The sequence below is a fragment of the Oncorhynchus masou genome, chromosome 3 (genome assembly GCF_036934945.1).
Source record: "Oncorhynchus masou masou isolate Uvic2021 chromosome 3, UVic_Omas_1.1, whole genome shotgun sequence".
Classification (NCBI taxonomy): domain Eukaryota; kingdom Metazoa; phylum Chordata; class Actinopteri; order Salmoniformes; family Salmonidae; genus Oncorhynchus; species Oncorhynchus masou.
This window is the reverse complement of record NC_088214.1, coordinates 36,805,142-36,831,868: the sequence shown is the minus strand read 5'-3', so window position 1 is coordinate 36,831,868 and position 26,727 is coordinate 36,805,142. Positions and strand designations below refer to the sequence as shown.

At 42.8% G+C, this 26,727-nt stretch overlaps 1 protein-coding gene across 2 annotated transcripts in view; it reads right to left on the bottom strand.

Annotated features, from left to right (window-relative positions):
- Positions 1-26,457, bottom strand: part of rxrga (retinoid x receptor, gamma a) — a 46,239-nt gene extending 19,782 nt beyond the window's left edge. For both annotated transcript variants that reach the window (XM_064939348.1, XM_064939359.1), the window contains exon 1: positions 26,233-26,457. In XM_064939348.1, coding sequence (XP_064795420.1) covers positions 26,233-26,263 — 31 coding nt within the window. In that variant the 5' untranslated portion in view covers positions 26,264-26,457. The remainder of the gene's footprint in view (positions 1-26,232) is intronic.
- Between the last annotated feature and the right edge of the window lie 270 nt (positions 26,458-26,727).

Below are 26,727 nucleotides of genomic sequence, written 5' to 3'. Positions count from 1 at the left end.
CATTGTCACGCCCTGGTCGTAGTATATTGTGTTTGTCTTTATTTATTTGGTCAGGCCGGGGTGTGACATGGGTTTATTGTGGTGTGTTTTGTCTTGGGGTGTTGTTAGGTATTGGGTATGTGGCTTAGTGGGGGTATCTAGCATAGTCTATGGCTGTCTGGAGTAGTTCTCAATCAGAGGCAGGTGTTTATCGTTGTCTCTGATTGGGAACCATATTTAGGCAGCCATATTCTTTGAGTATTTCGTGGGTGATTGTTCCTGTCTCTGTGTTTGTTGTCACCAGATAGGCTGTATAGGTTTACACGTTCCGTTTGTTGTTTTTGTATTGTTCGTTTTCATCGTCATTAAACATGTCTCAAAAATACCACGCTGCATTTTGGTCCGACTCTCTTCCACCAGACGAAAGCCGTTACAACCATTCTCAAATGTGTCCACAAATGCAATTATGCATGTAATGTTTTTATTATAAAGGTGCATTTTTATGGTGAAAATGATCTTCCCCCAAACTTGAAACTCACGTGCTACGTATGTATGCCAGGCTCTACACCCACTGTATCAACAACACCAAGCCAACAGCAACATGATCCAAGAAAGAGGGCTCTATCAACTATCAAATCTATGTACATATGTTATACCAACAAGAATCTATCAAATCTATGTACATATGTTATAGCAACAAGAATCTATCAATTCTATGTACATGTTATAAGAACAAAAATCGATCAAATCTATTTGCATATGGTATAGCAACAAGAATCTATCAAATCTATTTGCATATGTTATAGCAACAAGAATCTATCAAATCTATTTGCATGCGTGTACGTTTTAGTGCAGCCATGGTCTTCTTTCTGTCTCTCCTCGTCTGGGAATATAGAATGACAGGTTGACATTTCAGGCCCCAACACTTCAAGGTTGGGCTGTTGGGCAGAGCTTTACGTCACAGGGCTAACAGGAGCTGGCATTTGCATGGGGCATGGTTGCAGGGTCACTGTAGTCAGTCCTGGGTAGAGCGACCTCTCTCGTGTTACACAGGACAGAGTCGGATAGGTCAGCTGGACCAGCAGGGCTAGTGGAAGCGCACGGACGCCAGCCTACAGTGGGGACTGATACTAGCATGTATTAGTGGGGATTGGACATTTTGTGTGGATTTTTTTATGCAGACAAATACTCTCTCTCTCCCTCTCACATACATACATATACACTGGGGTCTGAAATTATTGACACCCTTGGTAAAGACGAGCAATAATGACTGTACAAAAGAAATCATTCAAATACTGAATTATATTGCATATGCTCAAAAAATTGGGAAATATCTTTATACTCATACAATTGCTCATTGATAGATATTTTATTTAACAAGTAATACTTTTTTTCTCAAAAAGGTAGGGGTCAAAATTATTCACAACCCTAAAGATTCTTAGAAATAAAGTCACCAAAAGTTTAGCATTTGGTCCCATGTTCCTAGAACACAATCACTTTATCAAGTTTGTGACTCTACAAAGTAAATAATGTATTGTGTCGTTTTGAAGTCACTTGTATTGTCAATAAGAATATAATATGTTTCTAAATGCTTCTACATTAATGTGGATGCTACCATAATTATGGATAGTCCTGAATGAGTTGTTAATAATGATGAGTGAGAAAGTTATAGAGGGTCAAAGATCATACCCCCAAGACATGCTAACCTCTCCTGTTATTGGTAATGGAGCGAGGTTAGCATATTTTGGGGGTATGATCTTTGACAAGATAAAGGAGGAAAAAGGCACTTCCTCATATTGTGTAGAAACAGTTTTAGGTACAGCAGTTTCTCTGCCAAAGCAGATGCAGGAAACCACAATGTATATTTAGACAGAACCAAGAAAATAACTGTGTGACTGTGACTATGTGTATTTATGCATATATGTACTTCTGGTCTCTTTCTCTCTCGTAAACAAACACAAACACACGCACATGCACACACACAGTCTCACTTTCACCAACTGCCTACTGTGTCACAAAGGTCAAAAGTCACTAACTCACAGCTTTCCATTTTGTTGAAGACAGAACCCAGCACCTCGGGTTCAGCAAAGATCACAGTGTGATCTTGTCAGGCAGCCTTTCTACAGTGCGACAACAAACACATTCCCACATACTTACAGTGCCTAGATAAAGTCTACACACCTCTTGCACAGTCTTCATATTTTGCTGCCTTTAAAATAAATACAAAAATTGATAAAGTAATGGAAAAATAACCAATTTATGCCCCTTTTTAGATTATGAAGACTGTGCAAGGTGGGTGTAGACGTTCACTAGTGACTGTACATTTACCCATGCATTAGCTACTATCAGTGCTAAGTCAAAGTACACGAACCTGTACTTCATCGAGCGTACAAAACATTAGAAACACCTGCTCTTTCCATGACATAGACTGACCAGGTGTATCCAGGTGAAAGCTATGGTCCCTTATTGATGTCACTTGTTAAATCCACTTCAAATCAGTGTAGATGAAGGGGAGGAGACAGGTTAAAGAAGGATTTTGAAGCCTTGAGACAATTGAAACACGGATTGTGTATGTGTGCCATTCAGAGAATGAATGGGCAAGACAAAAGATTGAAGTGCCTTTGAACAGGGCATGGTAGTAGGTGCCAGTCGCACCGGTTTGAGTGTGTCAAAAACTGCAATGCTGCTGGGTTTTTCACACTCAATTGTTTTCCGTGTGTATCAAGAGTGGTCCACCACCCAAAGGACATCAAGGTGTAGGGATGCACGATATATCGGTGAACATATCAGAATCGGTAAAAAAAGTAGAAATGCCAACATCGGTATCGGCCCGATGTCTAGTTTAACACCAATGTTAAAAACCGATGTCAAAGCTGACGTGCATACATACCTATATAACGTAGGTACATGACGTAATGACACCCCGTAAAATGTTGCGCTACATGTGCAACACAGCATTCCTAACCTAGCCCACAATGTCTGCTGTGTGGATCGAGCAGTCAACAAGTCGAGCAGTCATTTGAAAGAGTAAGAACATTTAAGCGAGACAACTCAAAGGCGAAATCCATTAAAGCCAAGATAATGGAATTCATTGCCCTTGACAATCAACCGTTCTCTGTCGTGGCTCGGTCGAGCACACACATCCAACTGGGCTATTTTTCAGATGTTGCCCTACCAGAGTTACACAGTAATAGGGTGATTCTGCAACAACGGGCACTTCTATGACCTCGGGTCAATTTTGGGGATTTTATCAAAAATAAATAAATATTTGTATGTTAAGTTCACACTGGAATCACCCCAGACCTTTTTAAACACCTCTCTATCAAGTATTTTAGTTACTTTTCAGATGCATTTTATACCTCAATTTCACCATTTTGCCCTTGTCCCTGACCCAGACTTTTAAGCTTCTATGTTTTTCGATGAGAAAACATTAATAATTACACATTAAATTATGTTATCTACTACAGAAAGGGTCAATTAAATAAAATCTATATCAATATTTATTGTGAGTATGTCCTTTATATTGTTTTTTTAAACAAAATATACCTGTAATTTGGTTGTTGTGTAATTTCTACCACTGAGGACAAATTCCTCATTAATAAATTTTTTTCAAGAGAATGTTAATTTAGTTACCATGGAAACATATTGTGACACAGAAGCACATGACTGCAGTGGACGGTTGTTCCAGAAGTTGAAGAAAAATGAAAAGGTAAATATTGCTTGTGTAGAGAATATTTTAAGTGTCAGTCATTTCCAAACAGGCTATAATTTCTTCAATTTGTGGGAGAAATGTGATATTTTATGTATTTAGTGTAAACTATATGCTAGCTGTAATACTATTCAAAACATGCTAATAAGCAGGCTGTATATTTTCTCCAGAAACTGTAGAAGTGTAATTTCCATCACAATCATTTCCATCACAAACTTAAGTGTGGTGGAAATGACAAAGTGGTGGAAATGACAACAAGCCATTATCTTATTTTTTTTTTAAACTTTAGGCTTATTTTATCATGTTTAAAATTCCTTTAATCTAGAAATTGCTCCAAGGTGTGCACACGTTGAAAACTAACTAGTAGATGCCACATAAAACAGCACAGAGGTCACAGACATATAGAAAAAAAGAAAAGAAAAAAAAAACCTTGAAAGAGGTCGCTCAAAAGCATACCGAGATCTAGGTATTAAGTAAAGCTGAGAAATACAAAAAAAGGTATGATCGACTGATGGACAAAATGGAGAGACAAGATTCCCCAAAGACAAAACAGCAAATGAAGGGAACTCTGAAGAAAAATTCGAAGGATTTTATTGTTTCAAAATGCCATCATTGCAGAGTTAAAACAAAAGTATAAAAAGGGGCTTAAAAAATGCTCAGAGGCAACATCCTGAGAAAGTATGGCCTGGTCAAAGCCGCAAACAGAGAATTTGGATTTTCAGCAAAACAAATGAGGGTAAATGAAAACAGGCCCTCAAGTCTTCAATACTCCAGCCAGCAGTCCAAGATAGGGACACATGCCTCTGCAAAACCCACGCCAACCTCCAGTTCATGGTGGACAAACTACAGTATCACAAAGTGATCAGCTGCAGCAACATTGGGAAACTTATTGAGTCTTTGTGATGTGGGAACCTGAAGACAGAGTGAAGGTATATAGAGTGCTCCCTTTGCCAAGCCAAAGAGCTTAAAACATCTGACTTTGATGCTGGTGAGCAGACATGGTGGTTTGAGTGGAAAAACAAAGGCTGAAGAGAGAGAGAGAAAAAAAACAAAGAAGGAAACATGGAGAAGTTCACTGACCATTTAACAATAAAAGAAAAGGTATGTGGAACACTGCAGATTCTACTGGAAGACTTCTCCAAAGGATTGAAAGAGAAGTTGGGGAAACACGTGTACAATATTTGACACCAATACTCCAAACTGAGAGAATTAAAAGACACTCTGGGGGAAGAGGAGGTCATTGTTCACATTGCCTTTGCTGTTATGAACTTGAGTGAAGACCCAAACGCGGTTTTAACAGAAAACAGAGTTCTTTAATAAAAACAGGAATGGCATAAATCCTCTTCCAACGTAGTTAATGGAACAAAAGAACGTAGTATAATGCAGGTTGCACCTGCCATGCAGACACCGACAGGACAGGACAAGGTTGAAGCAAACGAGACGACAGCTTGCTTCTGGCATCAAAAAACACAAACAAGAATCAGACACTGAAAGTAGCAGGAACAGAGAAAGAAATAGAGACCTAATCAGAGGGGAAGAGAGAACAGGTGGGGAAAGAGAGAATGAGCTAGTTAGGAGAAATGTAGAACAGCTGAGGGATGAGAGACAGAGAAGGTAACCTAAAAAGACCAGCAGAGAGAGAGAATGAAGAGAAAGGACAGGAACAGACATAACAAGACATGACAGTACCCCCCACTCACCGAGCGCCTCCTGGCGCACTCGAGGAGGAAACCTGGCGGCAACGGAGGAAATCATCGATCAGCGAACGGTCCAGCACGTCCCGAGAGGGAACCCAACTCCTCTCCTCAGGACCGTACCCCTCCCAATCCACTAGGTACTGATGACCACGGCCCCGAGGGCGCATGTCCAAAATCTTACGAACCCTGTAGATGGGTGCGCCCTCGACAAGGATGGGGGGAGGGACGAGCGGGGGCGCGAAGAACGGGCTTAACACAGGAGACATGGAAGACCGGGTGAACGCGACGAAGATAGCGCGGGAGAAGAAGTCGCACTGCGACAGGATTAATGACCTGGGAAATACGGAACGGACCAATGAACCGCGGGGCCAACTTGCGAGAAGCTGTCTTAAGGGGAAGGTTCTGAGTGGAGAGCCATACTCTCTGACCGCAACAATATCTAGGACTCTTGGTCCTACGCTTATTAGCGGCCCTCACAGTCTGCGCCCTATTACGGCAAAGTGCCGACCTGACCCCCTTCCAGGTGCGCTCGCAACGCTGGACAAAAGCCTGAGCGGAGGGGACGCAGGACTCGGCGAGCTGAGATGAGAACAGCGGAGGCTGGTACCCGAGGCTACACTGAAAAGGGGATAGACCGGTAGCAGACGAGGGAAGCGAGTTGTGGGCGTACTCTGCCCAGGGGAGCTGTTCTGACCAAGACGCAGGGTTACGAAAAGAAAGACTGCGTAAAATGCGACCAACAGTCTGATTGGCCCGTTCGGCTTGACCGTTAGACTGGGGATGAAAGCCGGACGAGAGACTGACGGAAGCCCCAATCAAACGGCAAAACTCCCTCCAAAATTGAGACGTGAACTGCGGGCCTCTGTCGGAAACGACGTCAGACGGAAGGCCATGAATTCGGAAAACATTCTCGATAATGATCTGAGCCGTCTCCTTAGCAGAAGGGAGCTTATCGAGAGGAATGAAATGAGCCGCCTTAGAGAATCTATCGACAACCGTAAGAATAACTGTCTTCCCCGCTGATGAAGGCAGTCCGGTGATAAAATCTAAAGCGATGTGAGACCACGGTCGAGAGGGAATGGGAAGCGGTCTGAGACGGCCGGCAGGAGGAGAGTTCCCAGATTTAGTCTGCGCGCAGACCGAACAAGCGGCGACAAATCGACGCGCGTCACGTTCCCGAGTGGGCCACCAGAAACGCTGGCGAATGGAAGCGAGCGTACCCCGAACGCCGGGGTGGCCGGCTAACTTGGCAGAGTGGGCCCACTGAAGAACGGCCGGACGAGTAGGAACGGGAACGAACAGAAGGTTCCTAGGACAAGCTCGCGGCGACGGAGTGTGAGCGAGTGCTTGCTTTACCTGCCTCTCAATTCCCCAGACAGTCAACCCGACAACACGCCCCTCAGGGAGAATCCCATCGGGGTCGGTGGAGACCTCAGAAGAACTGAAGAGACGAGATAAAGCATCAGGTTTGGTGTTTTTGAGCCCGGACGATAAGAAATAACAAACTCGAAACGAGCGAAAAACAGAGCCCAACGAGCCTGACGCGCATTAAGTCGTTTGGCTGAACGGATGTACTCAAGGTTCCTATGGTCAGTCCAAACGACAAAAGGAACGGTCGCCCCTCCAACCACTGTCGCCATTCGCCTAGGGCTAAGCGGATGGCGAGCAGTTCGCGATTACCAACATCATAGTTACGTTCTGACGGCGATAAGCGATGAGAGAAAAACGCGCAAGGATGGACCTTGCCGTCAGAGAGAGAGCGCTGAGAAAGAATGGCTCCCACGCCCACCTCTGACGCGTCAACCTCAACAACAAACTGTCTAGAGATGTCAGGTGTAACAAGAATAGGTGCGGATGTAAAACGATTCTTAAGAAGATCAAAAGCTCCCTGGGCGGAAACGGACCACTTAAAGCACGTCTTAACAGAAGTAAGGGCTGTGAGAGGAGCTGCCACCTGACCGAAATTACGGATGAAACGACGGTAGAAATTAGCGAAGCCCAGAAAGCGCTGCAGCTCGACGCGTGACTTAGGAACGGGCCAATCAATGACAGCCTGGACCTTAGCGGGATCCATCTTAATGCCCTCAGCGGAAATAACGGAACCGAGAAAAGGGACAGAGGCGGCATGAAAAGTGCACTTCTCAGCCTTCACATAAAGACAGTTCTCCAAAAGGCGCTGGAGGACGCGTCGCACGTGCTGAACATGAATCGAGAGAGACGGTGAAAAAATCAGGATATCATCCATGTAAACGAAAACAAAAATGTTCAGCATGTCTCTCAGGACGTCGTTAACTAGTGCCTGAAAGACAGCTGGAGCGTTAACGAGGCCGAAAGGAAGAACCCGGTATTCAAAGTGCCCTAACGGAGTGTTAAACGCCGTCTTCCACTCGTCCCCCTCCCTGATGCGCACGAGATGGTAGGCGTTACGAAGGTCCAATTTGGTGAAAAACCTGGCTCCCTGCAGGATCTCGAAGGCTGAAGACATAAGAGGAAGCGGATAACGATTCTTAACTGTTATGTCATTCAGCCCTCGATAATCCACGCATGGGCGCAGGGACCCGTCCTTCTTCTGAACAAAAAAGAACCCCGCGCCGGCGGGGGAGGAGGAGGAGACTATGGTACCGGCGTCGAGCGAAACCGACAAATAATCCTCGAGAGCCTTACGTTCGGGAGCCGACAGAGAGTATAATCTACCCCGGGGGGAGTAGTTCCCGGAAGGAGATCAATACTACAGTCATACGACCGGTGTGGAGGGAGAGAAGTGGCCTTGGAACGACTGAACACCGTGCGCAGATCGTGATACTCCTCCGGCACCCCTGTCAAATCGCCAGGCTCCTCCTGTGAAGAAGAGACAGAGGAAACAGGAGGGATAGCAGACATTAAACAGGTTACATGACAAGAAACATTCCAGGATAGGATAGTATTACTAGACCAATTAATAGAAGGGTTATGGCGCACTAGCCAGGGATGACCCAAAACAACAGGTGTAAAAGGTGAACGAAAAATTAAAAAAGAAATGGTTTCGCTATGATTACCAGAGACAGTGAGGGTTAAAGGCAGCGTCTCACGCTGAATCTTGGGGAGAGAACTACCATCTAAAGCGAACAAGGCCCTGGGCTCCCCTAACTGTCTGAGAGGAATGTCATGTTCCCGAGCCCAGGTCTCGTCCATAAAACAGCCCTCCGCCCCAGAGTCTATCAAGGCACTGCAGGAAGCAGATGAACCGGGCCAGCGGAGATGGACCGGAAAGGTAGTGCGTGATCCAGAAGGAGAGGCCTGAGTAGTTGCGCTCACCAGTAGCCCTCCTCTTACTGATGAGCTCTGGCCTTTTACTGGACATGAGGTGACAAAATGACCAGCGGAGCCGCAGTAGAGACAGAGGCGATTGGTGATTCTCCGTTCCCTCTCCTTGGCCGAGATGCGAATACCCCCCAGCTGCATAGGCTCAGCATCCGAGCCGGCGGGGGAGGGTGGCAGTGATGCGGCAGGTGGCAGTGATGTGGAGAGGGGAGCAACGGAGAACGTGAGCTCCTTTCCACGAGCTCGGCGACGAAGATCAAACCGTCGCTCTATGCGAATAGCGAGAGCTATTAAGGAGTCCAGACTGGAAGGAACCTCCCGGGAGAGGATCTCATCCTTAACCTCGACGTGGAGACCCTCCAGAAAACGAGCGAGCAAAGCCGGCTCGTTCCAGTCACTAGAGGCAGCGAGAGTGCGAAACTCAATAGAATAATCCGTTATGGATCTATTCCCCTGACATAGGGAAGACAGGGCCCTGGAAGCCTCCTCGCCAAAAACAGAACGGTCAAAAACCCGTATCATCTCCTCCTTAAAGTCCTGATACTGGTTAATACACTCAGCCCTCGCCTCCCAGACTGCCGTGCCCCACTCACGCGCCCGTCCGGCAAGGAGAGAAATGACGTAGGCGATGCGGGCTGCGCTCCTGGAGTAAGTGTTGGGCTGGAGAGAGAACACCACATCACACTGAGTGAGGAATGAGCGGCACTCAGTGGGCTCCCCAGAGTAACACGGCGGGTTGTTGATCCTGGGCTCCGGAGACTCGGAAACCCTGGAAGTGGGCGGTGGATCGAGGTGGAGTTGGTGAACCCGTCTTGTGAGGTCGGAGACTTGGACGGCCAGGGTCTCAACGGCATGTTGAGCAGCAGACAATTCCTCCTCGTGTCTGCCTAGCATCGCTCCCTGGATCTTGACGGCGGAGTGAAAAGGGTCCGGAGCCGCTGGGTCCATTCTTGGTCTGATTCTTCTGTTATGAACTTGAGTGAAGACCCAAACGCGGTTTTAACAGAAAACAGAGTTCTTTAATAAAAACAGGAATGGCATAAATCCTCTTCCAACGTAGTTAATGGAACAAAAGAACGTAGTATAATGCAGGTTGCACCTGCCATGCAGACACCGACAGGACAGGACAAGGTTGAAGCAAACGAGACGACAGCTTGCTTCTGGCATCAAAAAACACAAACAAGAATCAGACACTGAAAGTAGCAGGAACAGAGAAAGAAATAGAGACCTAATCAGAGGGGGAAGAGAGAACAGGTGGGGAAAGAGAGAATGAGCTAGTTAGGAGAAATGTAGAACAGCTGAGGGATGAGAGACAGAGAAGGTAACCTAAAAAGACCAGCAGAGAGAGAGAATGAAGAGAAAGGACAGGAACAGACATAACAAGACATGACATTTGCAGAGAACTCCCTGTGTAAATACACCAGTGAAATCCAGGCAGTTCACTTTGGTGATTCTCACAAGCAGGTGACCCTCCACACCTGTGTTGGATATATCACAAATGATACAGTTTCACTTTGCTCACTGGGCTCTTTTTATGCGGCATGACCCCTCTGCTATCTGGGCCCATCTCTCAAAAACACTGGCACTAATTTATAAGACAGTTCTTATTTCAGTTCTTATTTGATGGTGGTCGGACCCATCTATGTGAAGCTAGCCACAATAAGGATTAGCCACAATAGTGGACTTTACGCTTAGCCTTCAAAATAAGAAATGGCATAATTCTACTATTTGTATTCTGTTGCATCACTGTCAATGACATACTTTTATTTGGATGGCAAACCGCAAATTCCACTATTGTGCCCGTGCCTAATCCTTATTGTGGCTAGCTTCACATAGATGGGTCCAAACACCATTAATCAAATAAGAACTGTCTTATAAATTAGGTTTATTTTAGATGATGACACCTAGTTTTATAGTTAGCTAGCAAACTATAGCTACTGAAACAGATTTACTGATAATGAGGACATATGTAAATGCCAACAAAATAAACTTCTTGGTCAGTGTGGTGTGTGTGTGTATTTAACTAGGCAAGTCAGTTAAGAACAATTTCTTATTTACAATGACGGCCTACCCCGACCAAACCCAGACGGCTCTGGGCCAATTGTGCGCCGCCCTATGGGACTCCCAATCACTGCCGGATTTGATACAGCCTGGATTCGAACCAGGGACTGTAGTGACTCCTCTTGTACAGATGCAGTGCCTTATAGACGTCCATGTGTGTGTGTTAACTATTTAACTGTACTAGAATGCTTAGAAGGCCGCTAAATGTTTCATATCAGTAGCGTTTTCTGGGGCAAGAAAAACATTGGATATCGGTATCGGTATATAAATGTGCTTAAAGGGTCACATAATAAGTTGCATGAACTCACTCTGTGTGCAATAATAGTGTTTATCATTATTTTTGAATGACTACCTCATCTCTGTACCCCACAAATATAATTATCTGTAACATCCCTCAGTCAAGCAGTGAATGTCAAACACAGACTCAACCACAAAGAACAGACAGATTTTCCAATGCCTCGCAAAGAAAGGCACCTATTGGTAGATAGGTAAATATTTAAAAAAGCAGACACTGAATATCCCTTTGAGCATGGTGAAGTTATTAATTACACTTTGGATGGTGTATCAATACACCCAGTCACTACAAAGATACATGCGTCCTTCCTAACGCAGTTGCCGGAGAGGAAGGAAACCGCTCAGGGATTTCACCATGAGGTCAAAGGTAACTTTAAAACAGTTACAGTGTTGAATGGCTGTGATAAAAGAAAACTGAGGATGGATCAACAACATTGTAATTACTTCAAAATACTAACCTGAATGACATAGTGAAAGGAAGGAAAACTGTACATAATAAAACATATTCCAAAACCTGCATCATGTTATGGGTATGCTTTTCATTGGCAAAAACTATGGATTATTTTGGGTTAAAAATAAACTGAATAGAGCTAAGCACAAGCAAAATCCTAGAGGAAAACATGATTCAGTCTGCTTTCCAACAGACACTGGGAGACAAATTCACTTTTCAGCAGGAAAACCTCAAATGCAAGGTCAAATATACACTGGAGTTGCTTACCAAGGCGACATTGAATGTTCCTGAGTAGACTGAGTGCCCAGAAACACAGCTGTAATCACTGCCAAAGGTGATTCTAACATGTATTGACTCAGGGGTGTGAACACTTTGATAACATTTCTAAAAAAAAAAATTAACTTTGTCATTATGGAGTATTGTGTGTAGATGGGTGAGAGAGAAAACATATATTCAGGCTGTAACACAACAAAATGTGGAATAAGTCAATGGGTATGAATGAGTATGAATACTTTCTGAATGCAGGAATCCAGGAATGAGCATCAGGGACTGGTAGTTTCCATACATTTCCAACTCTGATTGGCTAACGTCTATTAAGTCGCTTTCCATTTTCCCTCTGGAATCTTCAACACCTGTTATGATTCTCATGTCTGCAGCCGATCACCTCTGAATTCTGAAGGGGGATTTGACCCTTCCAATGCAGACAACGAGCTGGCAGCACATGATCATGTGTGTGTTACAAGCAGTTGTAGTGGTACACACACACACACACACAAATACACACTCACGCTCTCTCTTTACACATCCCCCCCCTGTGATATTAATGCTTGCTCAATGTCACATTCCAACAGGAAAGAGGCCCCTCACTCTCACACATAAGTACACACACATTTGTTTTACTATCCTTGTTGGGACCGAACAGTTGATTCCCATTCAAAATCCTATTTTCCCTAACCCTGAATCTAAACCTTAACCCCTAACCCGATGTTACGTTTGTCGTTGGAAGGAGTAGACCAAGGTGCAGCGTGGTAGGTGTACATCTTTCTTTTATTGATGACACCGAGAAAAACAAAAGAAGAAAAAAAACGAAATGCACATTTCTGTAGGGCTGGAAAGCAACAGTACAAAAACAAGATCCCACAAACTAAGGTGGAAAAAAGGCTGCCTAAGTTTGATCCCCAATCAGAGACAACGATAGACAGCTGCCTCTGATTGGAAACCATACCCGGCCAACAAAGAAATAGAAAACATAGATTGCCACCTTAGTCACACCCTGACCTAACCAAATAGAGAATTAAAAGGATATCTACGGTCAGGGTGTGACACCCTAATTTAACCCTAACATAACCCCTAAGCCTAAAATAGCCTTTTTCCTTGTGGGGACCGGCAAATTGTCCGAATTTTCTTTGTTTTACTATCCTTGTAAGGACTTCTGGTCCTCACAAGGATAGTAAAACCAAAAACACGCACACACATGAATGTACTTGAGTATGCCACCATACAAACATCATCTGGCTTAAGGTGTTTTTATTTATTTATTTATTAAGAGATACAGAACGTATCACTATAATAATTTATATTGGTGAGCTCTTCAAGTAAATCATATAAACAGTGTTTAAGCCTGTAGCCTCCAGGCCTGAGGGGTATCCTACGAAGCAAGCTAGATCTACTCATGGTTTTCTAAAGCTAACCAGCTTCCGTTACCTTCCCATTCCAGCTCAGGATTCATCCGTACTATGACAGTGGATATTGCTCGTCCGCCTGCCGCTAATTTTTTATTTAACCTTTATTTAACTAGGCAAGTCAGTTAACTCTAGTGACTCCCCATCCCGGGTCCGGGAGCATAATCATCGACTGACTCTAATTAGCATAACTCAACGGACTTAAATATTACTAGAATATATTCCTATCCATGAAAATCAAAAGTGAAATATACTGAGAAACAGCTTAACCTTTTGTTAATTGCCCTGTCATCTCAGATTTTCAAAATATGCTTTATAGCCAAAGCTAGACAAGCATTTGTGTAAGTTTATCGATAGCCTAGCATAGCATTTTGTCCAGCTAGCAGCAGGTAACTTGGTCACGGAAATCAGAAAAGCAATCAAATTAAATCATTTACCTTTGATGAGCTTCGGATGTTTTCACTCACGAGACTCCCAGTTTGATAGCCAATGTTAATTTTTTCCAAAAATATTATTTTTGCAGGCGAAATAGCTCCGTTTGTTCTTCACGTTTGGCTGAGAAATCGGCCGGATATTACAGTCACGAAAACGCTGAAAAATATTCCAAATTAGCTCAATAATATCAACAGAAACATGGCAAACATTGTTTATAATCAATCTTCAAGGTGTTTTTCAAATATCTATTCGATAATATATCCACCGGGACAATTGGTTTTTCAGTAGAACCGATTGGAGAAATGGCTACCTCTGTATTTTACGCGAGAATCACTCTGAAAGCCATCAGGTGACCACTTACACAATGTAGCCGCTTACGGGTATTCTTCAACAGAAATGCGTAAAACTACGTCACAATGCTGTAGACACCTTGGGGAATACGTAGAAAAAGTAATCTGGTTGATAGCCAATTCACTTCTCAATAGGGACGCATTGGAACGCAGTGCTTTCAAAACATGAGGCACTTCCGGATTGGAATTTTCTCAGGCTTTCGCCTGCAATATCAGTTCTGTTATACTCAGAGACAATATTTTTACAGTTTTGGAAACTTTAGAGTGTTGCTGTCAATTATATGCATATTCTAGCATCTTGTCCTGACAAAATATCCCGTTTACTATGGGAACGTTATTTTTCCAAAAATGAAAATACTAGCCCCTAGTCACAAAAGGTTATTAAGAACAAATTCTTATTCTACAATGACGGCCTTCCCCTGCCATACCTGGACGAGGCTGGGCCAAATGTGCACCACCCGATGGGACTCCCAATCAGGGCCAGATGTGATACCACCTGGATTCAAACCAGGGACTGTAGTGACATCTCTTGCACTGAGATGCAGTGCCTTAGACCGCTGTGTCACTAGCAGGCTAACTGCGCGTGCATGTCACAGGTGGCTCGTCGATCACCGAACTCTTCATTGAGACAATGCTTATACATCAATGCATTAGCAAATCATTTTCATTTGTGCCGAAATCTAAATTGAATTCAAGTTAACTTGCAAATTCAGCAGGTTACGGTGTGAAATAGACTTTTAGAAATGCAATCTTTATTTTATTACATTGGTTATCAATGCACAAGCACCTTTTTTCCCCACTCCTATCGATAAAATATTTGCATTGAATCATACAAATTAATAAAATATTGTCTTCCTCAAATGAAGTGGATGATGATGATGCAATCTTTGCGGGATGGACGGAATCTGATTGAAGTGGTCCTCAACTCGTGGCTCAGACACTTCAATCAGGATAAATGTAGTTAGCCCTGAGTTAGCCTGCTCCGGAGCAGGTTAGTTCTGAAAGACTCGTTGCCTGACTAAAAGTACCTGACTAAAAGGTGAGCCACTTTCATTGGTACCAATCATCCCAAGTTGAACTCAGAGTTGACCAACGTTACCTCGCTAACTCCTCAAACATTTGTAGTATAGGGCTCTGACAAACAAAATGGGTCCACAAACTGGCTCCACACTCAAAGAGATGACACATAAAGCTTACTTCCGTAAGGCTCTGGTCTGGCCTGAGGATATTCACAAAGCCTCTCAGTAGAAGTTAATTATTATCTGAGAGGCAAAACTGATCATAGACCAGCCCTGGTATTGTGTGTGGAGACAGAGCCCACTCATTCCTGTCAAAATGAAGATAATGTCGGATCAATCAGGGACCGTATAATCCTCTTACCCCCTGTAAGCATCTCCAACCTGGTTATTTACAGCACGCCCAGCTGTCAATGTGTGTGTAGGGAATGAATAGTTGATGATGTCTGTTAGGCCCCAGCTTCTATCAGAGGCAACATCGCATCTCTCTCAGAGTGGCTGGGCCATTATGTTACAGATGAGGCTTTATACACAGCGAAACAAACAGAGCAATTACAAGTCGACTGAAAAACACAGCTGGTAGGAGAGCAGCACTAATGACATTTCACTAAGTTGGTGTGTATTCAAACATCAAATAATTACAGAGCATACTGTGCAAGACATATGCCTTGGTAGGCATATCAAATACACTGTTTCAAATAATATAGGCTACCCCAAAATCAAATGTAGAATATAATGTAGAAGCAGAAATATGGTTATATTATTACATATAATGTGTATGAAAGACAGGAGAGGATTTTCAATGTCATGTTAAAATGATGTCAGTCCCAAGAGAGTGTGCAGCTTCCTGAAACACTGTAGAGACCTTCACGGGTCCTGTTCCAAAACGGGAATATCCCACTGGGGCGGCAGGTAGCAGCCCCCAATGGGTTAGAGCGTTGGGCCAGTAACAGAAAGGTTGCTGGATTGAATCCCCAAGCTGACAAGGTAGTTAACCCCCTGCTTCCCGGTAGGCCGTCATTGTGAATTAAGAATTTGTTCTTAACTGACATGCCTAGTTAAATAATGGTGAAATAAAAAAAATCCAGACCCAATATGCATCAATTATTTTTTACAATATAGAGACCCGTTCTGAACGCACATATGATAACTAGACCCGTTCCGTATACACCTAGTCAGATCCTTACCCAGTCCGATCCGAGTGAGGGAAGCAGGAGAAAAATACACGTAAACTACTTTATTAACCGGAGCTGGTAAAGCGTGAGGAGAGGAGGTAGAGGTGATGCTCTAGCAGGGGCCATACTGTGTGCGTCAGCTACTGTGAGTGAGTGACATGGGGAACGTGGAGGAGGGATAGAGAGAAACGAGAGACCGCAACTAACCAAGCCGACTCGCGTTATAGTAGACTAATAACTGCCGTAGCTAGGTTATTTATCATCCAATATGATGACGTAGTACCTGTATTGACTGCATCAAACCGGGAGAAGCTAGTTAAGCTAGCTAACTTTAGCTAACTAGGCTAACTGAGGCTGCGGTGCGTGCACGTTCTCATAGTTACAAATAACTCCATTCGGAATATAACGTAGCAGCCTACATGTTGGCTCTTGGTAGGTATAGCCTATCCTTCTCCTTTAACTTTGAATTCTATTGATTAAATACTGTAACGTTCTCGCCTAACTTTTTCCACACAGGGTTGGCTCTGACTGTAGCTTAGTGCCGCTTTGATGACTTATGATTGGACAACAACAACAACAACAAGCTACACACTCGTGAAAAGCAAAGAACAGCAGCATAAATTATACACACTTTCTCTCTCTACAGCAGTCGTTTTTTGTTGTTGTTTTTTTACACATAACGAGACCCGTGACAATCATATCAGATCCGACAAAGACCCGTGACATTATTTACAATTCTGGATCCGGACCTGCTCGGACATGCTGTGTACACACTCAGTATCTGTCCCTGTTATGTGCGTCTTAAGGGATTTAGCCTAGAAAAGGAGGGAATTCTATCCTGTCGGGTGGGCTCTCAAACACCCAGTGGGGCCTTGGATTGCAGCCAAGCAGACATCATTAACTTGTATGGTCAGAGTATGTGAGGAGACAGAAAGGACGTAGCGAGTCCTTTCAGTCCAAGTCAAAGCATCACATTCATTGGTAAAACACCTCACTATTACACGGGAAGACACAGTAACGTTGCTAATGGTTACTAATGGGAATATAGAGTCAACTACTGATATACTGTGGATATAGTGGCCCGAGACTACTTGAACTCTATGCGGAGTTGGCACTTTGTCAGCACTCCATTTTCTATCTCATATAATGTCGTATCTCGTAGAATATGGCATAATGTACTGTAACCAAGGCAGAGTACCTCTCTAGTATCATACTAAACTGCACCATTTGACTGTTATCATATTACCTACACTTCATTGCAGTTTGACTCTTTAATTGTTCAATTATCACGTGAGAAATGTCAACTCCCTTACATTTAGACATGTCAACTCCGTTACATCTGTAATCATACCAATCTAAATGTGTGTTTTTTTTATAACTATTTTGACTATTCAGCAGCACCGTCATTATAACAGGCATGACACATGTAACTTACAGCTGTTTATGTATTTACATAAACAGCCTTGGACATGTGACAGTGACATAAGGCGATTACAAATGCATGTGGTAATAGGCGTTCGAATCACCATTTCATACATGTTCACCGTCATTCCATGGATCTTTATTGAGTCTGTTTTCTAAGTATGGTGTAACATCAGTCGCAATGCATAAAGTCATTAGCTACATTTCGAATGGGCTCCTGCTGTACAGAAACCCTGGTCTGCTGAGCTCTCCCTCTCTCTCTCTGCATAGGAGGCTTACATTTCCATCCTGGTGTCTATTTCATGTACTGATTAACAGAGGGGTGGGGGATGATGGGGAGTAGTGGTGGGGAGGGGGGGGGGGGCTGTCATATGCCATGTGGCCAGGGGGTAGCAGAGGACGGGCCCGCCGTCTGTGGATTTCGGAGAGGGAGTGTGTACGTGTGTGTGTTATTATGTACCTGTGTGTGTGTGTGCTTGCGTAAGTGTGTGTGAGTGTGCGTTATGTAGATGCCTTTGTGTGTTGCGTAGAGGGGGCGGGGGGGTCTGATGGTGGACTGTGCCAGTTGTTGCAGGATTAAAGAGGATTATCTTGGGATGGGTCCTGGAGGACACAGTGTATTGATGCTGATCTATAGAGCTACTGAACAGAACTGTATGTGTCTCCAAGGCTTCACGCGTCTGTTGGGGCTACTGTGCCGTCAATGATATTTTTCTCTAAGAAACTGTCTGCTAAGTCTGACCCCAATTGAACTCGCACAACAAAAACAATCTGATAAACATCTCTACATTGAGACGTTATGTTGTAATACAAGAAGTTACTGTATGACATAGTAATATAGTGACTATCTACATCTATATGATATACTGGCTAGTCTATTGAATTCCCCAATCATCCTACAAGAGGCTACAACATTATGAAGTTTACATAAAGAGTGAAGCCAACCTCGAGCCCCTCTCGATCTGTGGAGCTGCACTATACTGAAGCACTAGGATTGGCCCAGACTGGGGCAGAAAAAAATGACAATTAGATAAGGGAACTGATTCAGAATCACAAGCCTGCCAGTGTATAGAACAGTCGCCACAGAGCATAGTGCCTGGCCCTGACTCTATTTCTGTCCAGACTATTTCTGAGTTCCCCATTCAGAAAGAAAGAAAGAAAGAAAGAAAGGAAGGAAGAAAAAGAGAGAGAGCAAAGGAGAGAGAGGGGCAACAAATGACAATAACATGAAAAAATGAAGAACAGAATGGTGTATGTAGGATTGAGGCGGATGGTTATAGCATCCAAACACAATGAGTCAGGTGGAGGAGTGTAGCCCACAGCAGCAAGCGCATTGGAAACCACAGAGCATGGTAGGAACCAGGTAATGATGACAAGACAGACAGAGACCTGAGGCTGTTCCTATAGGATGGATTTGGGTCAGACAGAAAGCAGAGGGTCCTGGGTAATTAAACTAGATACTAACACACATAAGACATAGTTGGGCGGACAGAGGGAATGAAACACAGACACACACAACTACAGCGTTCTCACACGCACACGCACTAACATGCACAAACACACACAGATTCGACAAGTACCAAGCTACATACTGATAGCTGATAAGAAACAGGTGTGTTGTTGAATGCCAAGCAAGAGAGGGAGAGGGATAAAGAGAGTGAGAGTGAAGGACTGAAGGTGCCACCTGATCTCCCCACTCTCTTTCCTCTCTTTATCTCCTAACCCCTTTCCAAACACAGCAGCACATAGAGGGCCTCTCAGTGCCCAGGACCCAAAACACCATGGGCCTTGTACTACCCATTAAGGGACATCATCAAATAATTGTCAATGAAACATTAGCCCCATGTTGGGCCGTTGGATCCCTCTGTGTCTGTGGAGAGATGGAGGGAGGAAGAGGGAGAAACAAAGAAAGAGAGAGAGAGAGGTATTGAGAAGGGAGAGCTACGGCTCCTCTCCCGGCAGGTCTTAGTTCCCTGGAGGAGAGGCAGAAGTGGATACTACATTTTTTGAGCACCGCTCAAATAGCACTGAAGGAATCAAAATCAGTTCATGTGGCTTCACCCCTGACAGACAGCCTAACTTGGTCTACTGAAGATGTTTTTAAGTCTCTCTTCTATATCCGTCTGTCCATCTGTCCATCTATATGTTTGCTCATCTGCTGTCTGTCTGGCTCTCTGTCTGTCACCCGTCCGTCCGTCTTGTCTGTCTGTGAAGCCCCATATGAACTGAGGCTGATTTATTCAGTGATATTAGGAAGTCTCAACACTGAAATCACGCTGCCATCCCAGTTCTATACAGTTTTGGGGCAATTAAGTGGGCGTAAGTAGGAAGGATGTGTGCTAGTGTTATATATGTATAAATAGTGAACAAAGTATAACTGTGGGACTTTTTTTTAGATTTCCGAGGAATCTGAACGACTTATTCATATCCTCTTCTTACTATGCTGCTGCTGAGTATAATTCATTGTTATCTGTTTCAAAACCTGGGTCTAAATGTTTTACTACAACATAATTTCCCTGTGATTTTCAAAATTACATATATGTAACAACCTTTTTATCAGGGATGGGAAACTTGTAGGCCTGCGGACAAAAACAAAATGATATATACAGTACCAGTCAAAAGTTTGGACACACCTACTCATTACATTGTAGAATAATAGTAAGGATATCAAAACTATGAAATAACACATACTGTATGGAATCATGTAGTAACGAAAAATATATTTTACATTTTAGATTCTTCAATGTAGCCAACCTTTGCCTTGATGACAGCTTTGCACCCTCTTGGCATTCTCTCAGCCAGTTTCATGAGGAATGCTTTTCCAACAGTCTTGAAGGAGTTCCCACATATGCTGAGCATTTGTTGGATGCCTTTCTTTCACTCTGCGGTCCAACTCATCCCAAACCATATCAATTGGGTTGAGGTCAGTTAATTGTGGAGTCCAGGTCATCTGATGCAGAACTCCATCAATCTCCTTCTTGGTCAAATAGCCCTTACACAGCCTGGAGGTGTGTTCTGGGTCATTGTCCTGTTGATAGTCCCACAAAGCGCAAACCAGATGGGATGGTGTATCACTGCAGAATGCTGTGGTAGCCATGCTGGTTAAGTGTGCCTTAAATTCTAAATAAATCACTGACAGTGTCCCCAGCAAAGCACCATCACACCTCCATGCTTAACGGTGGGAACCACACATGTGGAGATCATCCGTTCACCTACTCTGCGTTTCACAAAGACACAGTGGTTGGAACCAAACATCTCTAATTTGGACTCATCAGACCAAAGAACAGATTTCCACCAGTCTAATATCCATTGCTCGTGTTCCTTGGCCCAAGCAAGTCTCTTCTTATTATTGGTGTCCTTTAATAGTGTTTTTTGTTGTTGCAGCAATTCGAACATAGAGGTCTGATTCACACAGTCTCTGAACAGTTGATGTTGAGATGTGTCTATGACTTGAACTCTGTGAAGCATTTATTTGGGCTGCAATCTAAGGTGCAGTTAACTCTAATGAACTTATCCTCTGCAGCATAGGTAACTCTGTGTCTTCTTTGCCTGTGGCGGTCCTCATGAGAGCCAGTTTCATCATAGCACTTGATGGTTTTTGCAACTGCAAGTTCTTGAAATTGTCCAGATTGACTGACCTTCATGTCTTACAGTCATGATGGACTATCATTTCTCTTTTCTTATTTGAGCTGTTCTTGCCATAATATGGACATTGTCTTTTGCCAAATATGGCTATTTTCTGTATACCACCCCTACCTTGTCACTAATTGGCTAAAATGCATTAAGAAGGAAAGAAATTCAACAAATTAACTTTTAACAAGGCACACCTGTTAATTGAAATGCATTCCAGGTGACTACATCATGAAGCTGGTTGAGAGAATGCCCAGAGAGTGCAAAGCTGTCATCAAGGCAAAGGGTGGCTACTTTGAAGACTCAAATATAAAATATATGTGTAACACTTTTTTTGTTAACTACATGATTCCATGTGTTATTTCATAGTTTTTATGTCTTCACTATTATTCTACAATGTAGAAAATAGTCCCCAAAAAATAAAGAAAACCGTGGTCTCAACTTACCGTTGAGAGTTAGAATAATATAATATACAAGGTGCAATTTTGAAATGTGGTTGTGTATCAGCAGTCACTCAATTAGCCCATGTCGCCATTTCTTTTTTTAGATTGGTAAATTAGTCTAGCAGCCAGCTATCTAAACTTGTAGTGAGCAAGTTTGAATTACCGATCTAGGTGGGGCCCATTGATCATCAGTTATCGTATAAAAAAACGGCAAACATTTTCCTCCACCTTATGGCAAATTGTGTAGAATTGTAGGAAATTAGCTGTAAACCTGCACATTTTTCTATTCGTCCAATGGCAAAATTAGTAGAATTGCATGAAATAAGTTATAAAATTGCAAAATTCTCTTCACTGTCACGAGGGGGGCCGCTAAAATGTTTTGCTCGCAAGGTGGAGGGCGTATATGGATGTGGGTACACAGACCCAGGAGCAACTGTGGCCCCTCATGATGAGTTCCACTTTTGTTGTGGTCCACACCCCCATCAAAGTTGCCTATCCGTGCTTTTTTTTTAAACAAACCTGGTCAGCACTGAGAAGGATGTCAATGGTGGAATAACTCATGAAGGGAGATTTTAATTACTGGCCACTTTAATAAATGGAACACTAGTCATTTTAATAATGTGTATATATTTTGCATTAGTCATCTCATATGTATATACTGTATTCTATTCTAGTGTATCTTAGTCTATGCCACTCATATAGTTCATATACGTTCATATAGTTATATATTCTTAATTCCGTTCCTTTACTTAGATGTGTGTGCATTGTGTGTATTGTTGTGCAATTGTTAGATATTACTTGTTAGATATTACTGCACTGTTGGAGCTAGAAACACAAGCATTTCGCTACACCCGCAATAACATCTACTACACACATGTATGTGACCAATACATTTTGATTTGATTTGAGAGGATATGTCTATTACAAATTCTACTACTCAGGTTCAGAGTTGCGGATTTACCTGATAGTTCTAGTTCTGCTGTTACAACCCCAACAGTATTGTCATATTTTGGCCGAAAGAAAATAAGAGTTGCTGTTAATAGTGAAGTTATCCTCAGATAGCCTGGCATAAGAAAACACGATAGTTGACATGCAGCTTAAATACACCTTCAAGTTGTTTGAAATGCATGAATGGTGCTATTAAATGCATATTTTCAGTAATCAAATAGCCTCAAACCATTCTCTTGCATTCTCTGAGAGGCTCAGTCAGTGGACGAGAGTATTAGTAGCCTTGTGTTGTTAAAAGGGCTGATCCCAAGTCAGCCTTCCTAATCACCATTGGCAGTAAAAACCCTAATGACTTGGCCACATGAATTCTCCTTCTCTTTGACTGCTTGCTGCAAGAAGAGATCAGCACACTCACAGGCGTGACCATAGAGCCAACATGGGTGCTTCCTACTCAACTAAGATGTGTTCTTCCATTGTATTGGGGGGTAGCAGGTAGGTGCAGCGAGTGGTGCAGCGGTCTAAGGCACTGCATCTCAGTGCTAGAAGTGTCACTACAGACCCTGGTTCAATCCTGGGCTGTATCACAACCGGCTGTGATTGGGAGTCCCATAGCGCAATTGGCCCAGCATCAGCTGGGTTAGGGTATGTCGTGGTAGGCCATCATTGTAAAATAATAGTTTGTTCTTAACTGCCTTGTTTAGTTAAATAAAAAGGTAGCCTTTTGGCCCAGCAACCGAAAGGCGAGAAAAATTCTGTCGATGTGCCCTTGAGCAAGGCACTAATTGCTCCAGGTTCGCCGTTGATAATGCCTAAGCCTGGCCGTGACCCCTCTCTCTGAGGGTGTCTCAGGGAGAGTTGAGGATAAGCAAAAAAACACATTTCCAATTCACACGTGTTAAATACACACTTGTACATGTGTGAAAGAGGACAAAGATAAGCACCCACAAAATAATGATTATATGTGCTCCTAGTTGTCTAATTAATTAAATCAATCAATATACGTTTTTATTTTTATTAGTAAAGTCGTTTTCTAACTTAACTTTCAATGTCCCACAGGAGCTGCTGATTGTCTTTCACGTTTTCATTTTGGTTGGACTAACCAGGTAGACCCAGTGGACCTTTTCCCCTTCACTGATACACACATCCCACTGAGCACAGACATCCTTTCAACATTTTGATTGTCATTTTATTGAGTTGTCAACTAGCGGAAATTCAACGTGAAATCAACAAGACTTTGAACCATGTCATTGGATTTACTGTAGGTTCAAAGTTGGGTGGGGAAAAAAATGACAAAACCCAGAAGTTACTTGACATTGATGACTTTTTGCAAATCCAATCAGCTTCCCACATTTATCCAACATCATCGCATTGATTTATTTTGTTGAAAGGACGTGGAAACAACATTGATTCAACCAGTTTGTGCCCAGTGGGATAAGAGCAGGAGTCTGACCAATGCAAAGTTCAAATAAAGCAAAGTCCACTGTTGCAGAGGAGACAAAACTGGGATGAACCCATAAAGACAAACTTGCCTAACACTGATTTGTTCACATGAGAGCGAGAGAGACTCTGCATGCAGAATTCTGCAAAAATATTGTCCGTGTACAACGTAAAACACCAAATAATGCATGCAGAGCAGAACTAGGCTGATACCCTCTAATTATCAAAATCCAGAAGAGCCGTTAAATTCTACAACCACCTAAAAGGAAGTGATTCCCAAACCTTTAATAACAAAACCGTCACCTACAGAGAGATGAACCTGGAGAAGAGTCCCCTAAGCAAGCTGGTCCTCGGGCTATACTCACAAATAAACAGGCCCCACAGAGCCCCAACACAGCAACACAATTAGACCCAACCAAATCTTGAGAAAACAAAAAAGACACATTGGAAAGAATTAACAAAACAATCTGAGCAAACGAGAATGCTATTTGGCCCTAAACAGAGAGTACACAGTGGCAGAATACCTGACCACTGTGACTGACCCAAAATTAAGGAAAGCTTTGACTATATACAGACTCCGTGAAAATAGCCTTGCTATTGAGAAAGGTTGCCGTAGGCAGACCTGGCTCTCAAGAGAAGACAGGCTATGTGCACACTACCCACAAAATTAGGTGGAAACTGAGCTACACTTCCTAACCTCCTGCCAAATGTATGACCAGATTAGAGACACATATTTCCCTCAGATTACACAGACCCACAAATAATTAGAAAACAAATCCAATTTTGATAAACTCCCATTACTGTAGGGTGAAATACCACAGTGTGCAATCACGGCAGCAAGATTTGTGACCTGTTGCCACAAGAAAAGGGCAACCAGTGAAGAACATACACTACACCATTGTAAATTCCCATTTCCCTTTTGTACTTTTACTATTTTCAAATTGTTACAACACAGTATTTAGACATAATATGACATTTGAAATGTCTCTGTTATTTTGGAACTTGTGAGTGTAATATTTACTGTTTATTGTTTATTTCACTTTTGTTTATCCATTTCACTTGCTTTGGCAATGTAAACATATGTTTTCCATGTCAATAAAGCCCCTTGAATTGAGAGAGAGAGAGAGAGAGAGAGAGAGAGAGAGAGAGAGAGAACCAGTGAAGTAAAAGGAGGCCTTCTGTAGCAATATGAGCATGTGATTGCACATACATAAAAAGCATGAGGAAATAATGTATTGGGAGACTTTCAGAATAATTCATACTATAATAGAAGGCTGTCATTTAATGTATGCATGTATTCATGTTTGTTCTGATAATTATCCCCAAATGTAAATGGCTCCACTCTTCATGGTTTTATTTGAATGTGTGGTTGTCCTTGAATGAATTATTGATTGCCAATAGGTGGTGTTATAGTAGTGTAACCATGACCTGTACTTTCAGAACTCTAAAATCGAAATATGCATAAGGCAACGACATAAAGTCGGCTGTATATCATGCGAGGACATGCAATAGGATAGAATATTGAATAGAAAATAATACGTATTTCCAATAGAAAGACAGACAGACGAGGTCTTTAGGACCACGTGGCTGCTTATTTCATTGCTTGTGGTGTGGGCACTTCGTGGTTATTTGATAGAAGGTATTATGATGATTCAATCAGAACAATCAGAACAATTAAGTGTGGTCAACTAAAGAGAAGTGTGCAGTGAAAAAAGTCTGACTCTCTCACGGTGGTCTTGTTTTAACTTTCCGCTAGAACAGCGGCGAGGTGGGTGAATGTATCATTCTGTCGCATGGATAAGCACTTCTTTGCCAAGCCAGACCCATAAATAAGACCCAGCAAACAGTTTAACAAGAAGCGCGTTAAAATAGCCATAAATTACATAAACGCAATTAAAGTGCCAAACCCTGACCAAGACTAAGATAAGTTATCACCTGACTTGTTGTGCATTGGCACTGCCTTCTTGTCAATAGACCTATACATTAGGCGCGGGACGAGTGTTAACTACATAGATAAATAACATTGCCACGCATTATTTATTGCCAGCGGTTGTAAAGTCCACTGTGCAAAAATAATTCAGTTTATCAAACGACACGCGATTGCCCAAACAACGCAGTTAACTAACTGCAAGAGCAGCCTATACGGGATATAGCCTACCGCTCGTGTCCGAAGACTTTAAAGAGTGAGGAAAAGCGTACTTACTTAGATGTAGACACGATTCATTATTATCCATAACTGTATGGGAGTTATTATTGTCGTCCGTTTTTTCTCTCAACGATGGATGTTCTTGTTTAGCCGTCAGAGCAGCATCTCTGTGAACGCCGTTCCCGGCTTGAATGATTCTCTTCTCAGTTGCCTGGTTGGACTACCACACATGGAGGGGCCAAGTGGAGTGGGTGGCTGAAAAAATGGGATTCTCCAAAATGATAACGTTATTTGCTTAATCTGCCGACACAGATACACCATGCAAAGCCATCGCCCACTAAATACAGCGACAGATGTTGATAGTTCGCGCAGCCTGTCAATGCATTTTATTATGAGAGAGGATAAAAGCTCAAATTGAAGATTTATAAATCCAACTGTTTAAACGAGTGCAAATACTGTATGACATTTTAATTGCAGATATGAGTTAAAACATCTTTAAAAAATGTACTGTTTGTTTTATCACCAATATTAAGAAAATTACATGGGAATAGT